Source organism: Oncorhynchus tshawytscha, linkage group LG28, assembly GCF_018296145.1.
Source record: "Oncorhynchus tshawytscha isolate Ot180627B linkage group LG28, Otsh_v2.0, whole genome shotgun sequence".
Taxonomy (NCBI): Eukaryota; Metazoa; Chordata; class Actinopteri; order Salmoniformes; family Salmonidae; genus Oncorhynchus; species Oncorhynchus tshawytscha.
The window spans coordinates 43,351,814-43,372,435 of NC_056456.1; the positions used below are offsets into that span (position 1 = coordinate 43,351,814).

General features: G+C 48.7%; 1 protein-coding gene across 1 annotated transcript in view; it reads left to right on the forward strand.

The window, feature by feature from the left end:
- LOC112236241 (guanine nucleotide-binding protein G(olf) subunit alpha) overlaps nucleotides 1-20,622 on the forward strand; it is a 112,904-nt gene that overhangs the window by 52,485 nt on the left and 39,797 nt on the right. The window contains 1 exon segment of the mRNA XM_042308240.1: nucleotides 5,886-5,983. Within this exon segment, the coding sequence (XP_042164174.1) occupies nucleotides 5,886-5,983 (98 nt within the window).

Consider the following 20,622-nt stretch of genomic DNA (forward strand, 5'->3'; position numbering starts at 1 on the left):
CATGGTAGCAACACACCATGACAACACAGCATTGTAGCAACACATGACAACACAGCATGGTAGCAACACATGACAACACAGCATGGTAGCAACACATGACGGCAGCAACACACCATGACAACACAGCATGGTAGCAACACACCATGACAACACAGCATGGTAGTACAACATTATTGGGCACAGACAACAGCACAAACGGTATTAACAAATATGAGTGAAATGCTCACACTGTGGAGCCCTGACCACCCGCCAACATGGCTGCTGAAATATACATTTGTCAGGTGGTGATTGTTTGTGTCTGTGTTCTGATTATAAGGGGTTCCCTGAAAAGGGGTCCTTGGCCCCAGAAAGTTTAACGACCCCTGACCTATGCTTTCTCCAAGGGGAAGTCACCCGAACTGCAGGTTAATGTTTATTGTCATGAGTTTTGTTCCTGGAGGCAGAAGTGAGCGATAGATGGGCCAGCTGCAAAGTTACATTGGCTATATCTTAAAAATGTATAAGCTTTTTCTGTCATAATTTCAGATTAGCGGTGTGGTTAAGGTTAGATTTTTTTTAATGACTTTAGTGAAGTGTGTGTGTGTGTGAGAGCGAGAGAGAGAGAGAGCAGCAGTTCTTTAAGGCACTGTAACAGTACATGTATTCAGCAGCCTGCTGTCACACGGCTCTGTGGAAAGAGCCCCCAGGAGTCATCTCTCTATTTCCCCCCCAAACCAAGATGTTCTCTGGGCTGGGGTTGGAGACACGGTACTGTAGGGGAGGCTGGGGTTGGAGGTGTGGTACTGTAGGGGAGGCTGGGGTTGGAGGTACTGTAGGAGAGGCTGGGGTTGGAGGTACTGTAGGAGAGGCTGGGGTTGGAGACAGGGTACTGTAGGAGAGGCTGGGGTTGGAGACAGGGTACTGTAGGGAGGCTGGGGTTGGAGGTACTGTAGGGAGGCTGGGGTTGGAGACAGGGTACTGTAGGGAGGCTGGGGTTGGAGACAGGGTACTGTAGGGGAGGCTGGGGTTGGAGACAGGGTACTGTAGGGGAGGCTGGGGTTGGAGACAGGGTACTGTAGGGGAGGCTGGGGTTGGAGACAGGGTACTGTAGGGGAGGCTGGGGTTGGAGACAGGGTACTGTAGGGAGGCTGGGGTTGGAGACAGGGTACTGTAGGGAGGCTGGGGTTGGAGACAGGGTACTGTAGGGAGGCTGGGGTTGGAGACAGGGTACTGTAGGGAGGCTGGGGTTGGAGGTACTGTAGAGGAGGCTGGGGTTGGAGACAGGGTACTGTAGGGAGGCTGGGGTTGGAGACAGGGTACTGTAGGGAGGCTGGGGTTGGAGACAGGGTACTGTAGGGGAGGCTGGGGTTGGAGGTACTGTAGAGGAGGCTGGGGTTGGAGACAGGGTACTGTAGAGGAGGCTGGGGTTGGAGACAGGGTACTGTAGGGGAGGCTGGGGTTGGAGACACGGTACTGTAGAGGAGGCTGGGGTTGGAGACAGGGTACTGTAGGGGAGGCTGGGGTTGGAGACAGGGTACTGTAGGGGAGGCTGGGGTTGGAGGCTGTAGAGGAGGCTGGGGTTGGAGACAGGGTACTGTAGAGGAGGCTGGGGTTGGAGACAGGATACTGTAGGGGAGGCTGGGGTTGGAGACACGGTACTGTAGAGGAGGCTGGGGTTGGAGACATGGTACTGTAGGGAGGCTGGGGTTAGAGACACGGTACTGTAGGGAGGCTGGGGTTGGAGACAGGGTACTGTAGGGGAGGCTGGGGTTGGAGACAGGGTACTGTAGGGAGGCTGGGGTTGCAGACAGGGTACTGTAGGGAGGCTGGGGTTGGAGGTGTGGTACTGTAGGGGAGGCTGGGGTTGGAGGTGTGGTACTGTAGGAGGGCTGGGGTTGGAGGTACTGTAGGAGAGGCTGGGGTTGGAGGTACTGTAGGAGTTGGGGTTGGAGGTACTGTAGGAGAGGCTGGGGTTGGAGACAGGGTACTGTAGGAGTTGGAGACAGGGTACTGTAGGGAGGCTGGGGTTGGAGGTACTGTAGGGGAGGCTGGGGTTGGAGACAGGGTACTGTAGGGGCTGGGGTTGGAGACAGGGTACTGTAGGGAGGCTGGGGTTGGAGACAGGGTACTGTAGGGGAGGCTGGGGTTGGAGACAGGGTACTGTAGGGAGGCTGGGGTTGGAGACAGGGTACTGTAGGGAGGCTGGGGTTGGAGACGGTACTGTAGGGAGGCTGGGGTTGGAGACAGGGTACTGTAGGGAGGCTGGGGTTGGAGACAGGGTACTGTAGGGGAGGCTGGGGTTGGAGACAGGGTACTGTAGGGGAGGCTGGGGTTGGAGACAGGGTACTGTAGGGAGGCTGGGGTTGGAGACAGGGTACTGTAGGGAGGCTGGGGTTGGAGACAGGGTACTGTAGGGAGGCTGGGGTTGGAGACAGGGTACTGTAGGGGAGGCTGGAGACAGGGTACTGTAGGGAGGCTGGGGTTGGAGACAGGGTACTGTAGGGAGGCTGGGGTTGGAGGTACTGTAGAGGAGGCTGGGGTTGGAGACAGGGTACTGTAGAGGAGGCTGGGGTTGGAGACAGGGTACTGTAGGGAGGCTGGGGTTGGAGACAGGGTACTGTAGGGAGGCTGGGGTTGGAGGTACTGTAGAGGAGGCTGGGGTTGGAGACAGGGTACTGTAGGGAGGCTGGGGTTGGAGACATGGTACTGTAGGGAGGCTGGGGTTGGAGGTACTGTAGAGGAGGCTGGGGTTGGAGATAGGGTACTGTAGGGAGGCTGGGGTTGGAGACAGGGTACTGTAGGGAGGCTGGGGTTGGAGACAGGGTACTGTAGGGAGGCTGGGGTTGGAGACAGGGTACTGTAGGGGAGGCTGGGGTTGGAGACAGGGTACTGTAGGGGAGGCTGGGGTTGGAGACAGGGTACTGTAGGGGAGGCTGGGGTTGGAGACAGGGTACTGTAGGGGAGGCTGGGGTTGGAGACAGGGTACTGTAGGGAGGCTGGGGTTGGAGACAGGGTACTGTAGGGAGGCTGGGGTTGGAGGTACTGTAGAGGAGGCTGGGGTTGGAGACAGGGTACTGTAGAGGAGGCTGGGGTTGGAGACAGGGTACTGTAGGGGAGGCTGGGGTTGGAGACAGGGTACTGTAGGGGAGGCTGGGGTTGGAGGTACTGTAGAGGAGGCTGGGGTTGGAGACAGGGTACTGTAGGGGAGGCTGGGGTTGGAGACATGGTACTGTAGGGGAGGCTGGGGTTGGAGGTACTGTAGAGGAGGCTGGGGTTGGAGACAGGGTACTGTAGGGGAGGCTGGGGTTGGAGACAGGGTACTGTAGGGGAGGCTGGGGTTGGAGATACGGTACTGTAGGGGAGGCTGGGGTTGGAGACATGGTACTGTAGGGGAGGCTGGGGTTGGAGACACGGTACTGTAGGGGAGGCTGGGGTTGGAGACAGGGTACTGTAGGGAGGCTGGGGTTGGAGACAGGGTACTGTAGGGGAGGCTGGGGTTGCAGACAGGGTACTGTAGGGGAGGCTGGGGTTGGAGACACGGTACTGTAGGGGAGGCTGGGGTTGGAGACAGGGTACTGTAGGGAGGCTGGGGTTGGAGACAGGGTACTGTAGGGAGGCTGGGGTTGGAGACACGGTACTGTAGGGGAGGCTGGGGTTGGAGACACGGTACTGTAGGGGAGGCTGGGGTTGGAGACACGGTACTGTAGGGGAGGCTGGGGTTGGAGACACGGTACTGTAGGGGAGGCTGGGGTTGGAGACAGGGTACTGTAGGGGAGGCTGGGGTTGGAGACAGGGTACTGTAGGGGAGGCTGGGGTTGGAGACAGGGTACTGTAGGGGAGGCTGGGGTTGGAGACAGGGTACTGTAGGGGAGGCTGGGGTTGGAGACAGGGTACTGTAGGGGAGGCTGGGGTTGGAGGTACTGTAGGGAGGCTGGGGTTGGAGACAGGGTACTGTAGAGGAGGCTGGGGTTGGTGACAGGGTACTGTAGGGGAGGCTGGGGTTGGAGACAGGGTACTGTAGGGGAGGCTGGGGTTGGAGGTACTGTAGAGGAGGCTGGGGTTGGAGACAGGGTACTGTAGAGGAGGCTGGGGTTGGAGACAGGGTACTGTAGGGGAGGCTGGGGTTGGAGGTACTGTAGAGGAGGCTGGGGTTGGAGACAGGGTACTGTAGAGGAGGCTGGGGTTGGAGACAGGGTACTGTAGGGAGGCTGGGGTTGGAGACACGGTACTGTAGGGGAGGCTGGGGTTGGAGACACGGTACTGTAGGGGAGGCTGGGGTTGGAGACACGGTACTGTAGGGGAGGCTGGGGTTGGAGACAGGGTACTGTAGGGGAGGCTGGGGTTGGAGACAGGGTACTGTAGGGGAGGCTGGGGTTGCAGACAGGGTACTGTAGGGGAGGCTGGGGTTGGAGACACGGTACTGTAGGGGAGGCTGGGGTTGGAGACAGGGTACTGTAGGGGAGGCTGGGGTTGGAGACAGGGTACTGTAGGGGAGGCTGGGGTTGGAGACACGGTACAGTAGGGGAGGCTGGGGTTGGAGACACGGTACTGTAGGAGGCTGGGGTTGGAGACACGGTACTGTAGGGGAGGCTGGGGTTGGAGACACGGTACTGTAGGGGAGGCTGGGGTTGGAGACACGGTACTGTAGGGGAGGCTGGGGTTGGAGACACGGTACTGTAGGGGAGGCTGGGGTTGGAGACATGGTACTGTAGGGGAGGCTGGGGTTGGAGACACGGTACTGTAGGGGAGGCTGGGGTTGGAGACAGGGTACCGTAGGGGGGTCGGAGACAGGGTACTGTAGGTGAGGCTGGGGTTGGAGACACGGTACTGTAGGGGAGGCTGGGGTTGGAGACAGGGTACTGTAGGGAGGCTGGGGTTGGAGACAGGGTACTGTAGGGGAGGCTGGGGTTGGAGACAGGATACTGTAGGGGAGGCTGGGGTTGGAGACACGGTACTGTAGGGAGGCTGGGGTTGGAGACACGGTACTGTAGGGGAGGCTGGGGTTGGAGACACGGTACTGTAGGGGAGGCTGGGGTTGGAGACAGTAAAAAAGCAAGTGCCATTTAAAATTACTTTATTGACACTGTAGTATCCACTGGTTATATTATAACGTAGCATAGCCTTGTTGTTGTGTAAATTTAGCAGACAAGAGACTCTTATTTCCTGAGCCCTTGTCACAATCAAGACACATTTTATAGAAGGAAAAAAACTCAATATCACAGAATAAATTGGAACAGAATATTTTTCCAAATGTAGCTACAGTATCTACAGATTTCTAGAATGTTCAACAGTATGAATGTGTGGTATTCAAAGTGGGGTGAATCAATAGTTAAGACTACAGTTTATTTTATGGTACAATAATACAAACGTTATTCATAAATAATTGTAAAAATTATAATTTGATTGACTAAATGTGTGTGTTGGTTCTCTTAATTTTGATAAGAGATGAAAGTGTAATTTAAAGTTATTTGTTAATGTGAAAATGAATTTACCTTTTTTTTAAAAAATTGTATTTCTATATTTATATATACATACATATATTTTAAGATTGTGTCATTTATATTTGGGGTGGAGTTACTTGAATTTTGGATTGTAAAAAGGGGGTCTCCATTGAAAAAGTCTGAATACCACCGGTGGTATAAATGCCTGTCACTGTCTGTACAGACTGTATTATACACTGGTGGGCTTCATACAGGTTGTGAAGTTTGAATGGCTCTGTTGTAAATAAGCTTGTTGTCACGAAACGTGTGTGTGTGTGTGTGTTTCCCCTTCATAACCACCTGTAGCTTATGGTAATACAATGTCATTGATGAATTGTTTGTGATGTCTGGTCATCTCCTCACCTCCTTCCTTCTCTCTGTCTGGTCATCTCCTCACCTCCTTCCTTCTCTCTGCTCTCTGTCCAGGAGTTCTTTGATCATGCCAAGAAGCTGTGGGATGACGAGGGAGTGAAGGCGTGCTTCGAGAGATCCAACGAGTACCAGCTCATCGACTGTGCACAATAGTAAGTTCTGTCTCCATCACAAAGCATTGTTGGTTTGGTTGGTTGTGGGAGCTCCTAAAGATAAGCCTAGCCATCAATTGGTTGTGGGAGCTCCTAAAGATAAGCCTAGCCATCAGTTGGTTGTGGGAGCTCCTAAAAATAAGCCTAGCTTATCAGTTGGTTGTGGAAGCTCCTAAAGATAAGCCTAGCCATCAGTTGGTTGTGGAGCTCCTAAAGATAAGCCTAGCTTATCAGTTGGTTGTGGAAGCTCCTAAAGATAAGCCTAGCCATCAGTTGGTTGTGGGAGCTCCTAAAGATAAGCCTAGCCATCAGTTGGTTGTGGGAGCTCCTAAAAATAAGCCTAGCTTATCAGTTGGTTGTGGAAGCTCCTAAAGATAAGCCTAGCCATCAGCTGGTTGTGGGAGCTCCTAAAGATGAGCCTAGCCATCAGCTGGTTGTGAGAGCTCCTAAAGATGAGCCTAGCCATCAGCTGGTTGTGGGAGCTCCTAAAGATGAACCTAGCCATCAGCTGGTTGTGGGAGCTCCTAAAGATGAACCTAGCCATCAGCTGGTTGTGGGAGCTCCTAAAGATGAGCCTAGCCATCAGCTGGTTGTGGGAGCTCCTAAAGATGAACCTAGCCATCAGCTGGTTGTGAGAGCTCCTAAAGATGAGCCTAGCCATCAGCTGGTTGTGAGAGCTCCTAAAGATGAGCCTAGCCATCAGCTGGTTGTGGGAGCTCCTAAAGATGAGCCTAGCCATCAGCTGGTTGTGGGAGCTCCTAAAGATGAGCCTAGCCATCAGCTGGTTGTGAGAGCTCCTAAAGATGAGCCTAGCCATCAGCTGGTTGTGAGAGCTCCTAAAGATGAGCCTAGCCATCAGCTGGTTGTGGGAGCTCCTAAAGATGAGCCTAGCCATCAGCTGGTTGTGAGAGCTCCTAAAGATGAGCCTAGCCATCAGCTGGTTGTGGGAGCTCCTAAAGATGAGCCTAGCCATCAGCTGGTTGTGGGAGCTCCTAAAGATAAGCCTAGCCATCAGCTGGTTGTGGGAGCTCCTGAAGATAACCGTCTGCATGTGTGATGTGGTGATGGGAGTTGAATCTGTGAGTCATGTTACTACAACGGTTAGTCTGCTGTCACTTCTTTAGCTTTGCCTTTGCAGGTCATGTCCTTTCTGGGCAGTGTTGATGGCTTCACAGATTGTAATCATGATGTTTGTCTTAAACAGAGCCCTTTGGGACCTGGTCTAAAGTAGTGGACTATATAGGGCCCTGGTCTATAGTAGTGGACTATATAGGGAATAGGGCTCTGGTCTAATGTAGTACCACTATATAGGGAATAGGGCTCTGGTCTATAGTAGTACCACTATATAGGGCCCTGGTCTATAGTAGTGGACTATATAGGGAATAGGGCTCTGGTCTAATGTAGTACCACTATATAGGGAATAGGGCTCTGGTCTATAGTAGTACCACTATATAGGGAATAGGGCTCTGGTCTATAGTAGTACCACTATATAGGAAATAGGGCTCTGGTCTATAGTAGTACCACTATATAGGAAATAGGGCTCTGGTCTATAGTAGTACCACTATATAGGGAATAGGGCTCTGGTCTATAGTAGTACTATATAGGGAATAGGGCTCTGGTCTAATGTAGTACCACTATATAGGGAATAGGGCTCTGGTCTATAGTAGTGTACTATATAGGGAATAGGGCTCTGGTCTAATGTAGTACCACTATATAGGAATAGGGCTCTGGTCTATAGTAGTGTACTATATAGGGAATAGGCCTCTGGTCTAAAGTAGTGTATTATATAGGGAATAGGGCTCTGGTCTATAGTAGTGTACTATATAGGGAATAGGGCCCTGGTCTATAGTAGTGTACTATATAGGGCTCTGGTCTATAGTAGTGTACTATATAGGGAATAGGCCTCTGGTCTAAAGTAGTGTATTATATAGGGAATAGGGCTCTGGTCTATAGTAGTGTACTATATAGGGCTCTGGTCTAAAGTAGTGCACTATATAGGGAATAGGACCCTGGTCTATAGTAGTACCACTATATAGGGAATAGGGCTCTGGTCTATAGTAGTACCACTATATAGGGAATAGGGCTCTGGTCTATAGTAGTACCACTATATAGGGAATAGGGCTCTGGTCTATAGTAGTACCACTATATAGGGAATAGGGCTCTGGTCTATAGTAGTACCACTATATAGGAATAGGGCTCTGGTCTATAGTAGTACCACTATATAGGGAATAGGGCTCTGGTCTATAGTAGTACCACTATATAGGGAATAGGGCTCTGGTCTATAGTAGTACCACTATATAGGGAATAGGGCTCTGGTCTATAGTAGTACCACTATATATAGGGAATAGGGCTCTGGTCTATAGTAGTACCACTATATAGGGAATAGGGCTCTGGTCTATAGTAGTACCACTATATAGGGAATAGGGCTCTGGTCTATAGTAGTACCACTATATAGGAAATAGGGTGTCAAACTAGTCAGTCATATGTGTCTCTGTGCTGAGTGTAGAATTGAATAAAACATGTACGCCTACTTTACGGTATAGGCAGGATGGTGTTGTACGGTAGGGTTGTACGGTAGGGTTGTACGGTAGGGTTGTACGGTAGGGTTGTACGGTAGGGTTGTACGGTAGGGTTGTACGGTAGGGTTGTACGGTAGGGTTGTACGGTAGGGTTGTACTGTAGGGTTGTACGGTAGGGTTGTACTGTAGGGTTGTGCGGTAGGGTTGTGTTGTTGTACTGTAGCGTTGTACGGTAGGGTTGTGTTGTAGGGTTGTGTTGTAGGGTTGTACTGTAGGGTTGTACTGTAGGGTTGTGCTGTAGGGTTGTGCGGTAGGGTTGTGTTGTAGGGTTGTGTTGTAGGGTTGTGCGGTAGGGTTGTGCGGTAGGGTTGTACTGTAGGGTTGTGTTGTAGGGTTGTACTGTAGGGTTGTGCGGTAGGGTTGTGCTGTAGGGTTGTGTTGTAGGGTTGTGCGGTAGGGTTGTGCGGTAGGGTTGTGCTGTAGGGTTGTGTTGTAGGGTTGTACTGTAGGGTTGTGCGGTAGGGTTGTGCTGTAGGGTTGTGCTGTAGGGTTGTACTGTAGGGTTGTACTGTAGGGTTGTACTGTAGGGTTGTGCTGTAGGGTTGTGCGGTAGGGTTGTACTGTAGGGTTGTACGGTAGGGTTGTACTGTAATTTATTGAAACTGTAATATCCACTGGTTATATTATAATGTAGCATAGCCTTGTTTTGTAAATTTAGCAGACAAGACTTATTTCCTGAGCCCTTGTCACAGTCAAGACACCAAAAAATTAAACATGCTGTAATATCCCAGAATTAAGAAGGAACAGAATATTTTTTCAAAATTAATAAAATTGCCTGTGAAATCACATCCATTGCCTGGAACAGTTATTTAAAGAGCTGAGCGACAAACCGTAAAAATCTGTATTTTTCTTATTATTTTTCTCGATAAACAGATATTCAATTTAGATTATTCTGCCTGTTCCTTGTACTTAAAAAATAATATATATAATAATAAAATATGGATGAACAATTCCACATTGAACACTGTATAGGGATGAATTATGCCCTGGATATCGGTTTGGTGAGTAGACCTAGGATTCGGATGAAAATACACTCCTTTTTTCAAACTGTTTTTGCATATTTTCAGTGTGGAACCTGTCTATGTTATTAAGGGGTGTTATAACCTAGGCTAACCAATTCTAAGTGGCACTAGTAGTTTACAAAGTAGCATAAGCGGAAAATAGACAAGACAGTTACTATACTGCGGCTCGTTGTTAGAACACATGGTTTCCTATATATATATATATATATATTAATTATGGTGTGTGCATTTGACTGGGTTTGACCTTAGGTTTCCTGTGTGCCACAAGACAATCTTAGCAGGGGATGGGATGGGGCTAGAGCAGGGGATGGGATGGGGCTAGAGTAGGGGATGGGATGGGGCTAGAGCAGGGGATGGGATGGGGCTAGAGGGGATGGGATGGGGCTAGAGCAGGGGATGGGATGGGGCTAGAGCAGTGGATGGGATGGGGCTAGAGCAGGGGATGGGATGGGGCTATAGCAGGGGATGCGATGGGGCTATTGCAGGGGATGGGGCTAGAGCAGGGGATGGGATGGGGCTATAGCAGGGGATGCGATGGGGCTATTGCAGGGGATGGGGCTAGAGCAGGGGATGGGATGGGGCTAGAGCAGGGGATGGGACTAGAGCAGGGGATGGGATGGGGCTAGAGCAGGGGATGGGCTGGGGCTAGAGCAGGGGATGGGGCTAGAGCAGGGCATGGGATGGGGCTAGAGGAGGGGATGGGATGGGGCTAGAGCAGGGGATGGGATGGGGCTAGATTAGGGGATGGAATGGGGCTAGAGAAGGGATGGTTGGGACTAGAGCAGGGGATGGGACTAGAGTAGGGGATGGGATGGGACTAGAGTAGGGGATGGGATGGGGCTAGAATAGGGGATGGGGCTAGAGTAGGGGATGGGATGGGTCTAGAGCAGGGGATGGGGCTAGATGAGGGGATGGGATGGGGCTAGAATAGGGGATGGGGCTAGAGCAGGAATGGGATGGGGCTAGAAGAGGGGATAGGATGGGACTAGAGCAGGGGGTGGGACTAGAGTAGGGGATGGGGCTAGAGTAGGGGATGGGGCTAGAGTAGGGGATGGGCTGTGGCTAGAGTAGGGGATGGGATTGGGCTAGAATAGGGGATGGGGCTAGAGTAGGGGATGGGCTGGGGCTAGAGCAGGGAAAGGGATGGGGCTAGAGTAGGGGATGGGATGGGGCTAGAGCAGGGGATGGGGCTAGAGTATGGGATGGGACTAGAGCAGGGGATGGGATGGGGCTAGAGCAGGGGATGGGATGGGGCTATAGCAGGGGATGGGACTATTGCAGGGGATGGGGCTAGAGTAGGGGATGGTCTGGGGCTAGAGCAGGGAATGGGATGGGGCTAGAGTAGGGGATGGGATGGGGCTAGAAGAGGGGATAGGATGGGACTAGAGCAGGGGATGGGGCTAGAGTAGGGGATGGGATGGGGCTAGAGTAGGGGATGGGCTGGGGCTAGAGTAGGGGATGGGCTGGGGCTAGAGTATGGGATGGGACTAGAGCAGGGGATGGGACTAGAGCAGGCGATGGGATGGGGCTAGAGTAGGCGATGGGATGGGGCTAGAGCAGAGCAGGGGGATGGGATGGGGCTAGAGCAGGGGATGGGATGGGACTAGAGCAGGGGATGGGGCTAGAGTAGGAGATGGAATGGGGCTAGAGTAGGGGATGGGATGGGGCTAGAGTAGGGGATGGGATAGGGCTAGAGTAGGGGATGGGATAGGGCTAGAGCAGGGGGATGGGATGGGCTGAGAAGGGGATGGGCTGGGGCTAGAGCAGGGGATGGGCTGGGGCTAGAGCAGGGGATGGGCTGGGGCTAGAGTAGGGGATGGGACTAGATTAGGGGATGGGATGGGACTAGAGCAGGGGATGGGCTGGGGCTAGATTAGGGGATGGGATGGGACTAGATTAGGGGATGGGATGGGACTAGAGCAGGGGATGGGATGAGGCTAGAGCAGGGGATGGGCTGGGGCTAGAGTAGGGGATGGGATGGGACTAGAGCAGGGGATGGGGCTAGAGCAGGGGATGGGGCTAGAGCAGGGGATGGGGCTAGAGTAGGAGATGGGGCTAGAGCAGGGGATGGGGCTAGAGCAGGGGATGGGGCTAGACTAGGAGATGTGATGGGGCTAGAGTAGGGGATGGGATGGGAATAGAGCAGGGGATGGGCTGGGGCTAGAGTAGGGGATGGGCTGGGGCTAGAGTAGGGGATGGGATGGGGCTAGAGTAGGGGATGGGATGGGGCTAGAGTAGGGGATGGGATGGGGCTAGAGCAGGGGATGGGATGGGGCTAGAGCAGGGGATGGGGCTAGAGAAGGGGATGGGATGGGGCTAGAGCAGGGGATGGGCTGGGGCTAGATTAGGGGATGGGATGGGGCTAGAGTAGGGGATGGGATGGGACTAGAGTAGGGGATGGGTTAGAGCAGGGGATGGGGCTAGAGCAGGGGATGGGGCTAGAGCAGGGGATGGGGCTAGAGCAGGGGATGGGGCTAGAGAAGGGGATGGAGCTAGAGCAGGGGATGGGGCTAGAGCAGGGGATGGGGCTAGAGTAGGGGATGGGACTAGAGCAGGGGATGGGTTAGAGCAGGGGATGGGGCTAGAGCAGGGGATGGGGCTAGAGAAGTGGATGGAGCTAGAGCAGGGGATGGGGCTAGAGCAGGAGATGGGATGGGGCTAGAGCAGGGGATGGGATGCGGCTAGAGCAGGGGATGGGGCTAGACTAGGAGATGTGATGGGGCTAGAGTAGCGGATGGGCTGGGGCTAGAGTAGGGGATGGGCTGGGGCTAGATTAGGGGATGGGATGGGGCTAGAGTAGGGGATGGGATGGGGCTAGAGCAGGGAATGGGGCTAGAGTAGGAGATGGGGCTAGAGTAGGGGATGGGATGGGGCTAGAGCAGGGAATGGGGCTAGAGTAGGAGATGGGGCTAGAGCACGGGATGGGCTGGGGCTAGAGCAGGGGATGGGCTGGGGCTAGAGTAGGGGATGGGGCTAGAGTATGGGATGGGACTAAAGCATGGGATGGGATGGGGATGGGCTGGGGCTAGAGCAGGGGATGGGATGGGGCTAGAGAAGGGGATGGGGCTAGAGAAGGGGATGGGATGGGGCTAGAGCAGGGGATGGGCTGGGGCTAGAGTAGGGGATGGGATGGGGCTAGAGTAGGGGATGGGATGGGACTAGAGTAGGGGATGGGTTAGAGCAGGGGATGGGGCTAGAGCAGGGGATGGGGCTAGAGCAGGGGATGGGGCTAGAGAAGGGGATGGAGCTAGAGCAGGGGATGGGGCTAGAGTAGGGGATGGGACTAGAGCAGGGGATGGGTTAGAGCAGGGGATGGGGCTAGAGCAGGGGATGGGGCTAGAGAAGTGGATGGAGCTAGAGCAGGGGATGGGGCTAGAGCAGGAGATGGGATGGGGCTAGAGCAGGGGATGGGATGCGGCTAGAGCAGGGGATGGGGCTAGACTAGGAGATGTGATGGGGCTAGAGTAGCGGATGGGCTGGGGCTAGAGTAGGGGATGGGCTGGGGCTAGATTAGGGGATGGGATGGGGCTAGAGTAGGGGATGGGATGGGGCTAGAGCAGGGAATGGGGCTAGAGTAGGAGATGGGGCTAGAGTACGGGATGGGCTGGGGCTAGAGCAGGGGATGGGCTGGGGCTAGAGTAGGGGATGGGGCTAGAGTATGGGATGGGACTAAAGCATGGGATGGGATGGGGCTAGAGTAGGGGATGGGATGGGGCTAGAGCAGGGGATGGGATGGGGATAGAGCAGGGGATGGGCTGGGGCTAGAGCAGGGGATGGGATGGGGCTAGAGTAGGGGATGGGGCTAGAGCAGGGGATGGGCTGGGGCTAGAGTAGGGGATGGACTGGGGCTAGAGCAGGGGATGGGCTGGGGCTAGAGCAGGGGATGGGCTGGGGCTAGAGCAGGGGATGTGATGGGACTAGAGCATGGAATGGGGCTAGAGCAGGGGATGGGCTGGGGCTAGAGCAGGGGATGGGATGGGGCTAGATTAGGGGATGGTCTGGGGCTAGAGCAGGGAATGGGATGGGGCTAGAGCAGGGGATGGGATGGGGCTAGAGCAGGGGATGGGCTGGGGCTAGAGCAGGGGATGGATGGGGCTAGATTAGGGGATGGTCTGGGGCTAGAGCAGGGAATGGGATGGGGCTAGAGCAGGGGATGGGATGGGGCTAGAGCAGGGGATGGGGCTAGAGCAGGGGATGGGGCTAGAGTAGGAGATGGGATGGGGCTAGAGCAGGGGAAGTGATGGGGCTAGAGCAGGGGATGGGGCTAGAGTAGGGGATGGGCTGGGGCTAGAGTAGGGGATGGGCTGGGGCTAGAGTAGGGGATGGGGCTAGAGCAGGGGATGGGGCTAGAGAAAGGGATGGGATGGGGCTAGAACAGGGGATGGGATGGGGCTAGAGTAGGGGATGGGATGGGGCTAGAGTAGGGGATGGGATGGGGCTAGAATAGGGGATGGGATGGGACTAGAATAGGGGATGGGCTGGGGCTAGAGCAGGGGATGGAATGGGGCTAGATTAGGGGATGGGGCTAGAGCAGGGGATGGGATGGGGCTAGAGCAGGGGATGGGATGGGGCTAGAGAAGGGGATGGGATGGGGCTAGAGAAGGGGATGGGCTGGGGCTAGAGCAGGGGATGGGCTGGGGCTAGAGCAGGGGATGGGCTGGGGCTAGAGCAGGGGATGGTGCTAGAGCAGGGGATGGTGCTAGAGCAGGGGATGGTGCTAGAGCAGGGGATGGTGCTAGAGCAGGGGATGGTGCTAGAGCAGGGGATGGGGCTAGAGCAGGGGATGGGGCTAGAGCAGGGGATGGGGCTAGAGCAGGGGATGGGGCTAGAGCAGGGATGGGGCTAGAGCAGGGGATGGGGCTAGAGTAGGGGATGGGGCTAAAGTAAAGTAGGGGATGGGGCTAGAGTAGGGGATGGGATGGGGCTAGAGTAAAGTAGGGGATAGGGCTAGAGTAAAGTATGGGGCTAGAGTAGGGGATGGGATGGGGCTAGAGTAAAGTAGGGGATGGGGCTAGAGTAAGGGATGGGATTGGGCTAGAGTAGGGGATGGGGCTAGAGTTGGGGTTGTGATGGGGTGGTGGTAGGGCTGTGTCTGGTGGTATCTCTGGTGATGGGGTGGTGTAGTGGTAGGGCTGTGTCTGGTGATATCTCTGGTGATGGGGTGGTGTGGTCACGGGACTCCATCAGCCGCCTGGGGCAGAGAAGCTGAAGAATGGTGCCTATTGTAAGACATGCAGGCAGGCAGTCCATCTCCCTGTTCCCTTCTCTAGCCCATTCCCAGTTTTCCTAGCCTGCTCTCTCTTCTCCTAGCTAGCCTGTACTCTCTTCTCCTAGCTAGCCTGTACTCTCTTCTCCTAGCTAGCCTGTACTCTCTTCTCCTAGCTAGCCTGTACTCTCTTCTCCTAGCTAGCCTGTACTCTCTTCTTCTAGCTAGCCTGCTCTCTCTTCTCCTAGCTAGCCTGCATTGTTTTTCTAGCCAGATGGTATTCAAAGTCAGGGTCACGACCCCAAATTGCAATTAAAATATATACACTGAGTGTACAAAACATTAGGAACACCTCTCTGAAATTGATTTGCAAAATCCTTATGTCCTCAGAACAGCCTCAATTCGTCGGGGCATGGACTCTACAAGGTGTTGAAAGCGTTCCACGGTGATGCTGGCCCATGTTGACTCCAATTATTCCCACTGTTGGTCAAGTTGGCTGGATGTCTTTTAGGTGGTGGACCATTCTTGATACACACAGGAAACTGTTGTGTAGGAAAACCCAGCAGCGTTTTAGTTTTTGACACCCTCAAAACGGTGCACCTGGCACCTACTACCATAGCCTGTTCAAAGGCACTGAAATCTGTTGTCTTGCCCATTCACCCTCTGAACGACACACATACACAATCCATGTCTCAATTGTCTCAAGGATTAAAAGTCCTTCTTTCACCAATTTCCTTCCCTTCATCTGTACTGATTTGATGCCTGCTGGATTCACCTGGTTAACAAGTGACATCAATAAGGGATCATAGCTTTCACCTGGATTCACCTGGATTCACCTGGTTAACAAGTGACATCAATAAGGGATCATAGCTTTCACCTGGATTCACCTGGTTAACAAGTGGCATCAATAAGGGATCATAGCTTTCACCTGGAGTCACCTGGTTAACAAGTGACATCAATAAGGGATCATAGCTTTCACCTGGATTCACCTGGTTAACAAGTGACATCAATAAGGGATTATAGCTTTCACCTGGATTCACCTGGTTAACAAGTGACATCAATAAGGGATCATAGCTTTCACCTGGATTCACCTGGATTCACCTGGTTAACAAGTGACATCAATAAGGGATCATAGCTTTCACCTGGATTCACCTGGTTAACAAGTGGCATCAATAAGGGATCATAGCTTTCACCTGGAGTCACCTGGTTAACAAGTGACATCAATAAGGGATTATAGCTTTCACCTGGATTCACCTGGACTCACCTGGTTAACAAGTGACATCAATAAGGGATCATAGCTTTCACCTGGATTCACCTGGTTAACAAGTGACATCAATAAGGGATTATAGCTTTCACCTGGATTCACCTGGATTCACCTGGTTAACAAGTGACATCAATAAGGGATCATAGCTTTCACCTGGATTCACCTGGTTAACAAGTGACATCAATAAGGGATCATAGCTTTCACCTGGATTCACCTGGTTAACAAGTGACATCAATAAGGGATCATAGCTTTCACCTGGATTCACCTGGTTAACAAGTGACATCAATAAGGGATCATAGCTTTCACCTGGATTCACCTGGTTAACAAGTGACATCAATAAGGGATCATAGCTTTCACCTGGATTCACCTGGTTAACAAGTGACATCAATAAGGGATCATAGCTTTCACCTGGATTCACCTGGATTCACCTGGTTAACAAGTGACATCAATAAGGGATCATAGCTTTCACCTGGATTCACCTGGTTAACAAGTGACATCAATAAGGGATTATAGCTTTCAACTGGATTCACCTGGATTCACCTGGTTAACAAGTGGCATCAATAAGGGATCATAGCTTTCACCTGGAGTCACCTGGTTAACAAGTGACATCAATAAGGGATTATAGCTTTCACCTGGATTCACCTGGACTCACCTGGTTAACAAGTGACATCAATAAGGGATCATAGCTTTCACCTGGTTTCACCTGGTTAACAAGTGACATCAATAAGGGATTATAGCTTTCAACTGGATTCACCTGGATTCACCTGGTTAACAAGTGACATCAATAAGGGATCATAGCTTTCACCTGGACTCACCTGGATTCACCTGGTTAACAAGTGGCATCAATAAGGGATTATAGCTTTCACCTGGATTCACCTGGTTAACAAGTGACATCAATAAGGGATCATAGCTTTCACCTGGAGTCACCTGGTTAACAAGTGACATCAATAAGGGATCATAGCTTTCACCTGGATTCACCTGGATTCACCTGGTTAACAAGTGACATCAATAAGGGATCATAGCTTTCACCTGGTTTCACCTGGTTAACAAGTGACATCAATAAGGGATCATAGCTTTCACCTGGATTCACCTGGTTAACAAGTGACATCAATAAGGGATCATAGCTTTCACCTGGATTCACCTGGATTCACCTGGTTAACAAGTGGCATCAATAAGGGATCATAGCTTTCACCTGGATTCACCTGGTTAACAAGTGACATCAATAAGGGATCATAGCTTTCACCTGGATTCACCTGGTTAACAAGTGACATCAATAAGGGATCATAGCTTTCACCTGGAGTTACCTGGTTAACAAGTGACATCAATAAGGGATCATAGCTTTCACCTGGATTCACCTGGTTAACAAGTGACATCAATAAGGGATCATAGCTTTCACCTGGATTCACCTGGTCAGTCTGTCATGGAACTGTCTGTCGTGCTCCTAATGTTTTGTGTGTGTGTTTATTTAACTAGGCAAGTCAGTTAAGAACAAATTATTATTCACAATGACGGCCTACCCCGGACGACGCTGGGCAAATTGTGCATCACCCTATGGGACTCCCAATCACGGCTGGATGTGATCCAGCCTCTGCTGTGTGGACACGTTGATACACCGTGATCCAGCCTCTGCTGTGTGGACACGTTGATAAACCGTGATCCACTGGCAGCTAAATAAGTTAGAAACTATCAGAAAAAATAAGTGTTTCAAGTATTCATGACATGACCCTGAGGAAAGCACAGTGATGCCGAAACGTTGGTAAATACCCATTCCATTGCTGGGAGTTTATATATATATATATAACGTCTATAACGACGAAAAGAAAGAAAAATCACACTATATATATATATATATGATCCCTTATTGATATATATATATATGATCCCTTATTGATATATATATATATGATCCCTTATTGATATATATATATATATATATATATATATGATCCCTTATTGATATATATATATATATATATGATCCCTTATTGATATATATATATATGATCCCTTATTGATATATATATATATATATATATGATCCCTTATTGATATATATATATATATATATATATATATGATCCCTTATTGATATATATATATATATATGATCCCTTATTGATATATATATATATATATATATGATCCCTTATTGATATATATATATATATATATGATCCCTTATTGATATATATATATATATATGATCCCTTATTGATATATATATATATATATGATCCCTTATTGATATATATATATATGATCCCTTATTGATATATATATATATATATATGATCCCTTATTGATATATATATATATATATATGATCCCTTATTGATATATATATATATATATGATCCCTTATTGATATATATATATATGATCCCTTATTGATATATATATATATATATGATCCCTTATTGATATATATATATATATATATATATGATCCCTTATTGATATATATATATATATATATATGATCCCTTATTGATATATATATATATGATCCCTTATTGATATATATATATATATGATCCCTTATTGATATATATATATATATATGATCCCTTATTGATATATATATATATATATATATATATATATATGATCCCTTATTGATATATATATACATATATATATATATGATCCCTTATTGATATATATATATATATATATATATGATCCCTTATTGATATATATATATATATATATATGATCCCTTATTGATATATATATATATATATATGATCCCTTATTGATATATATATATATATATATGATCCCTTATTGATATATATATATATATATGATCCCTTATTGATATATATATATATATATATGATCCCTTATTGATATATATATATATATATATGATCCCTTATTGATATATATATATATATATATATGATCCCTTATTGATATATATATATATATATATGATCCCTTATTGATATATATATATATATATATGATCCCTTATTGATATATATATATATATATATATGATCCCTTATTGATATATATATATATATATATATGATCCCTTATTGATATATATATATATATATATGATCCCTTATTGATATATATATATATATATATATATGATCCCTTATTGATATATATATATATATATGATCCCTTATTGATATATATATATATATGATCCCTTATTGATATATATATATATATATGATCCCTTATTGATATATATATAGTGTGATTTTTCGTTTATTCGTCATTAATCCAGGTGAAAGCTATGATCCCTTATTGATATATATATATATATATATATGATCCCTTATTGATATATATATATATGATCCCTTATTGATATATATATATATGATCCCTTATTGATATATATATATATATATATGATCCCTTATTGATATATATATATATATATGATCCCTTATTGATATATATATATATATATATGATCCCTTATTGATATATATATATATATATATGATCCCTTATTGATATATATATATATATATGATCCCTTATTGATATATATATATATAGTGTGATTTTTCGTTTATTCGTCATTAATCCAGGTGAAAGCTATGATCCCTTATTGATATATATATATATATATATATATGATCCCTTATTGATATATATATATATATATATATGATCCCTTATTGATATATATATATATGATCCCTTATTGATATATATATATATGATCCCTTATTGATATATATATATATGATCCCTTATTGATATATATATATATAGTGTGATTTTTCTTTTCTTTTTTTTCATTTATTCATCATTAGTCAGCACTTCCACACACACACACATGTTTTTTAAGCTAAAGAAATGAGCTCATAGCCTATTGGTCAATGCAGCAGTAGCTCATAGCCTATTGGTCAATGCAGCAGTAGCTCATAACCTATTGGTCAATGCAGCAGTAGGCTTATCACTTCCATTGCTCTTTCACACTGAGGGTTGGTGACTTATAGAAGGGGAAGGTTGTTGGAAAGAGTTTTCAAATAGCTATAACTATATAGTTTTAAAATATTATCATTCGCAATGGATTCGTGCTCCCTCGACATTATCAGACAGAAACCAGACAGACACATATGGAGCACTCTAAACAAAAGACAATAAAAACAAAAATTGACATCTCGTAAATAATGGTTATGAAATAAACAAAAACCTGTTTCTCCCGTGTAGCGGGTCGTGAACTCTGCAAACACCTTTTCCGCTCCGAGAATGAGAACGGTAAATGTAACACACGCATTAACCAAAATACATGTTACCAAATATATCGTCACGTTCTCCTGCCCTGCTGAGCCAGTCTGGAGTCTATATCTTCACCACACACCCTGCCCTGCTGAGCCAGTCTGGAGAGAGAGACTGGTCTATATCGTCACCACACACCCCTGCCCTGCTGAGCCAGTCTGGAGAGAGAGACTGGTCTATATCTTCACCACACACCCCTGCCCTGCTGAGCCAGTCTGGAGAGAGAGACTGGTCTATATCGTCACCACACACCCCTGCCCTGCTGAGCCAGTCTGGAGAGAGAGACTGGTCTATATCGTCACCACACA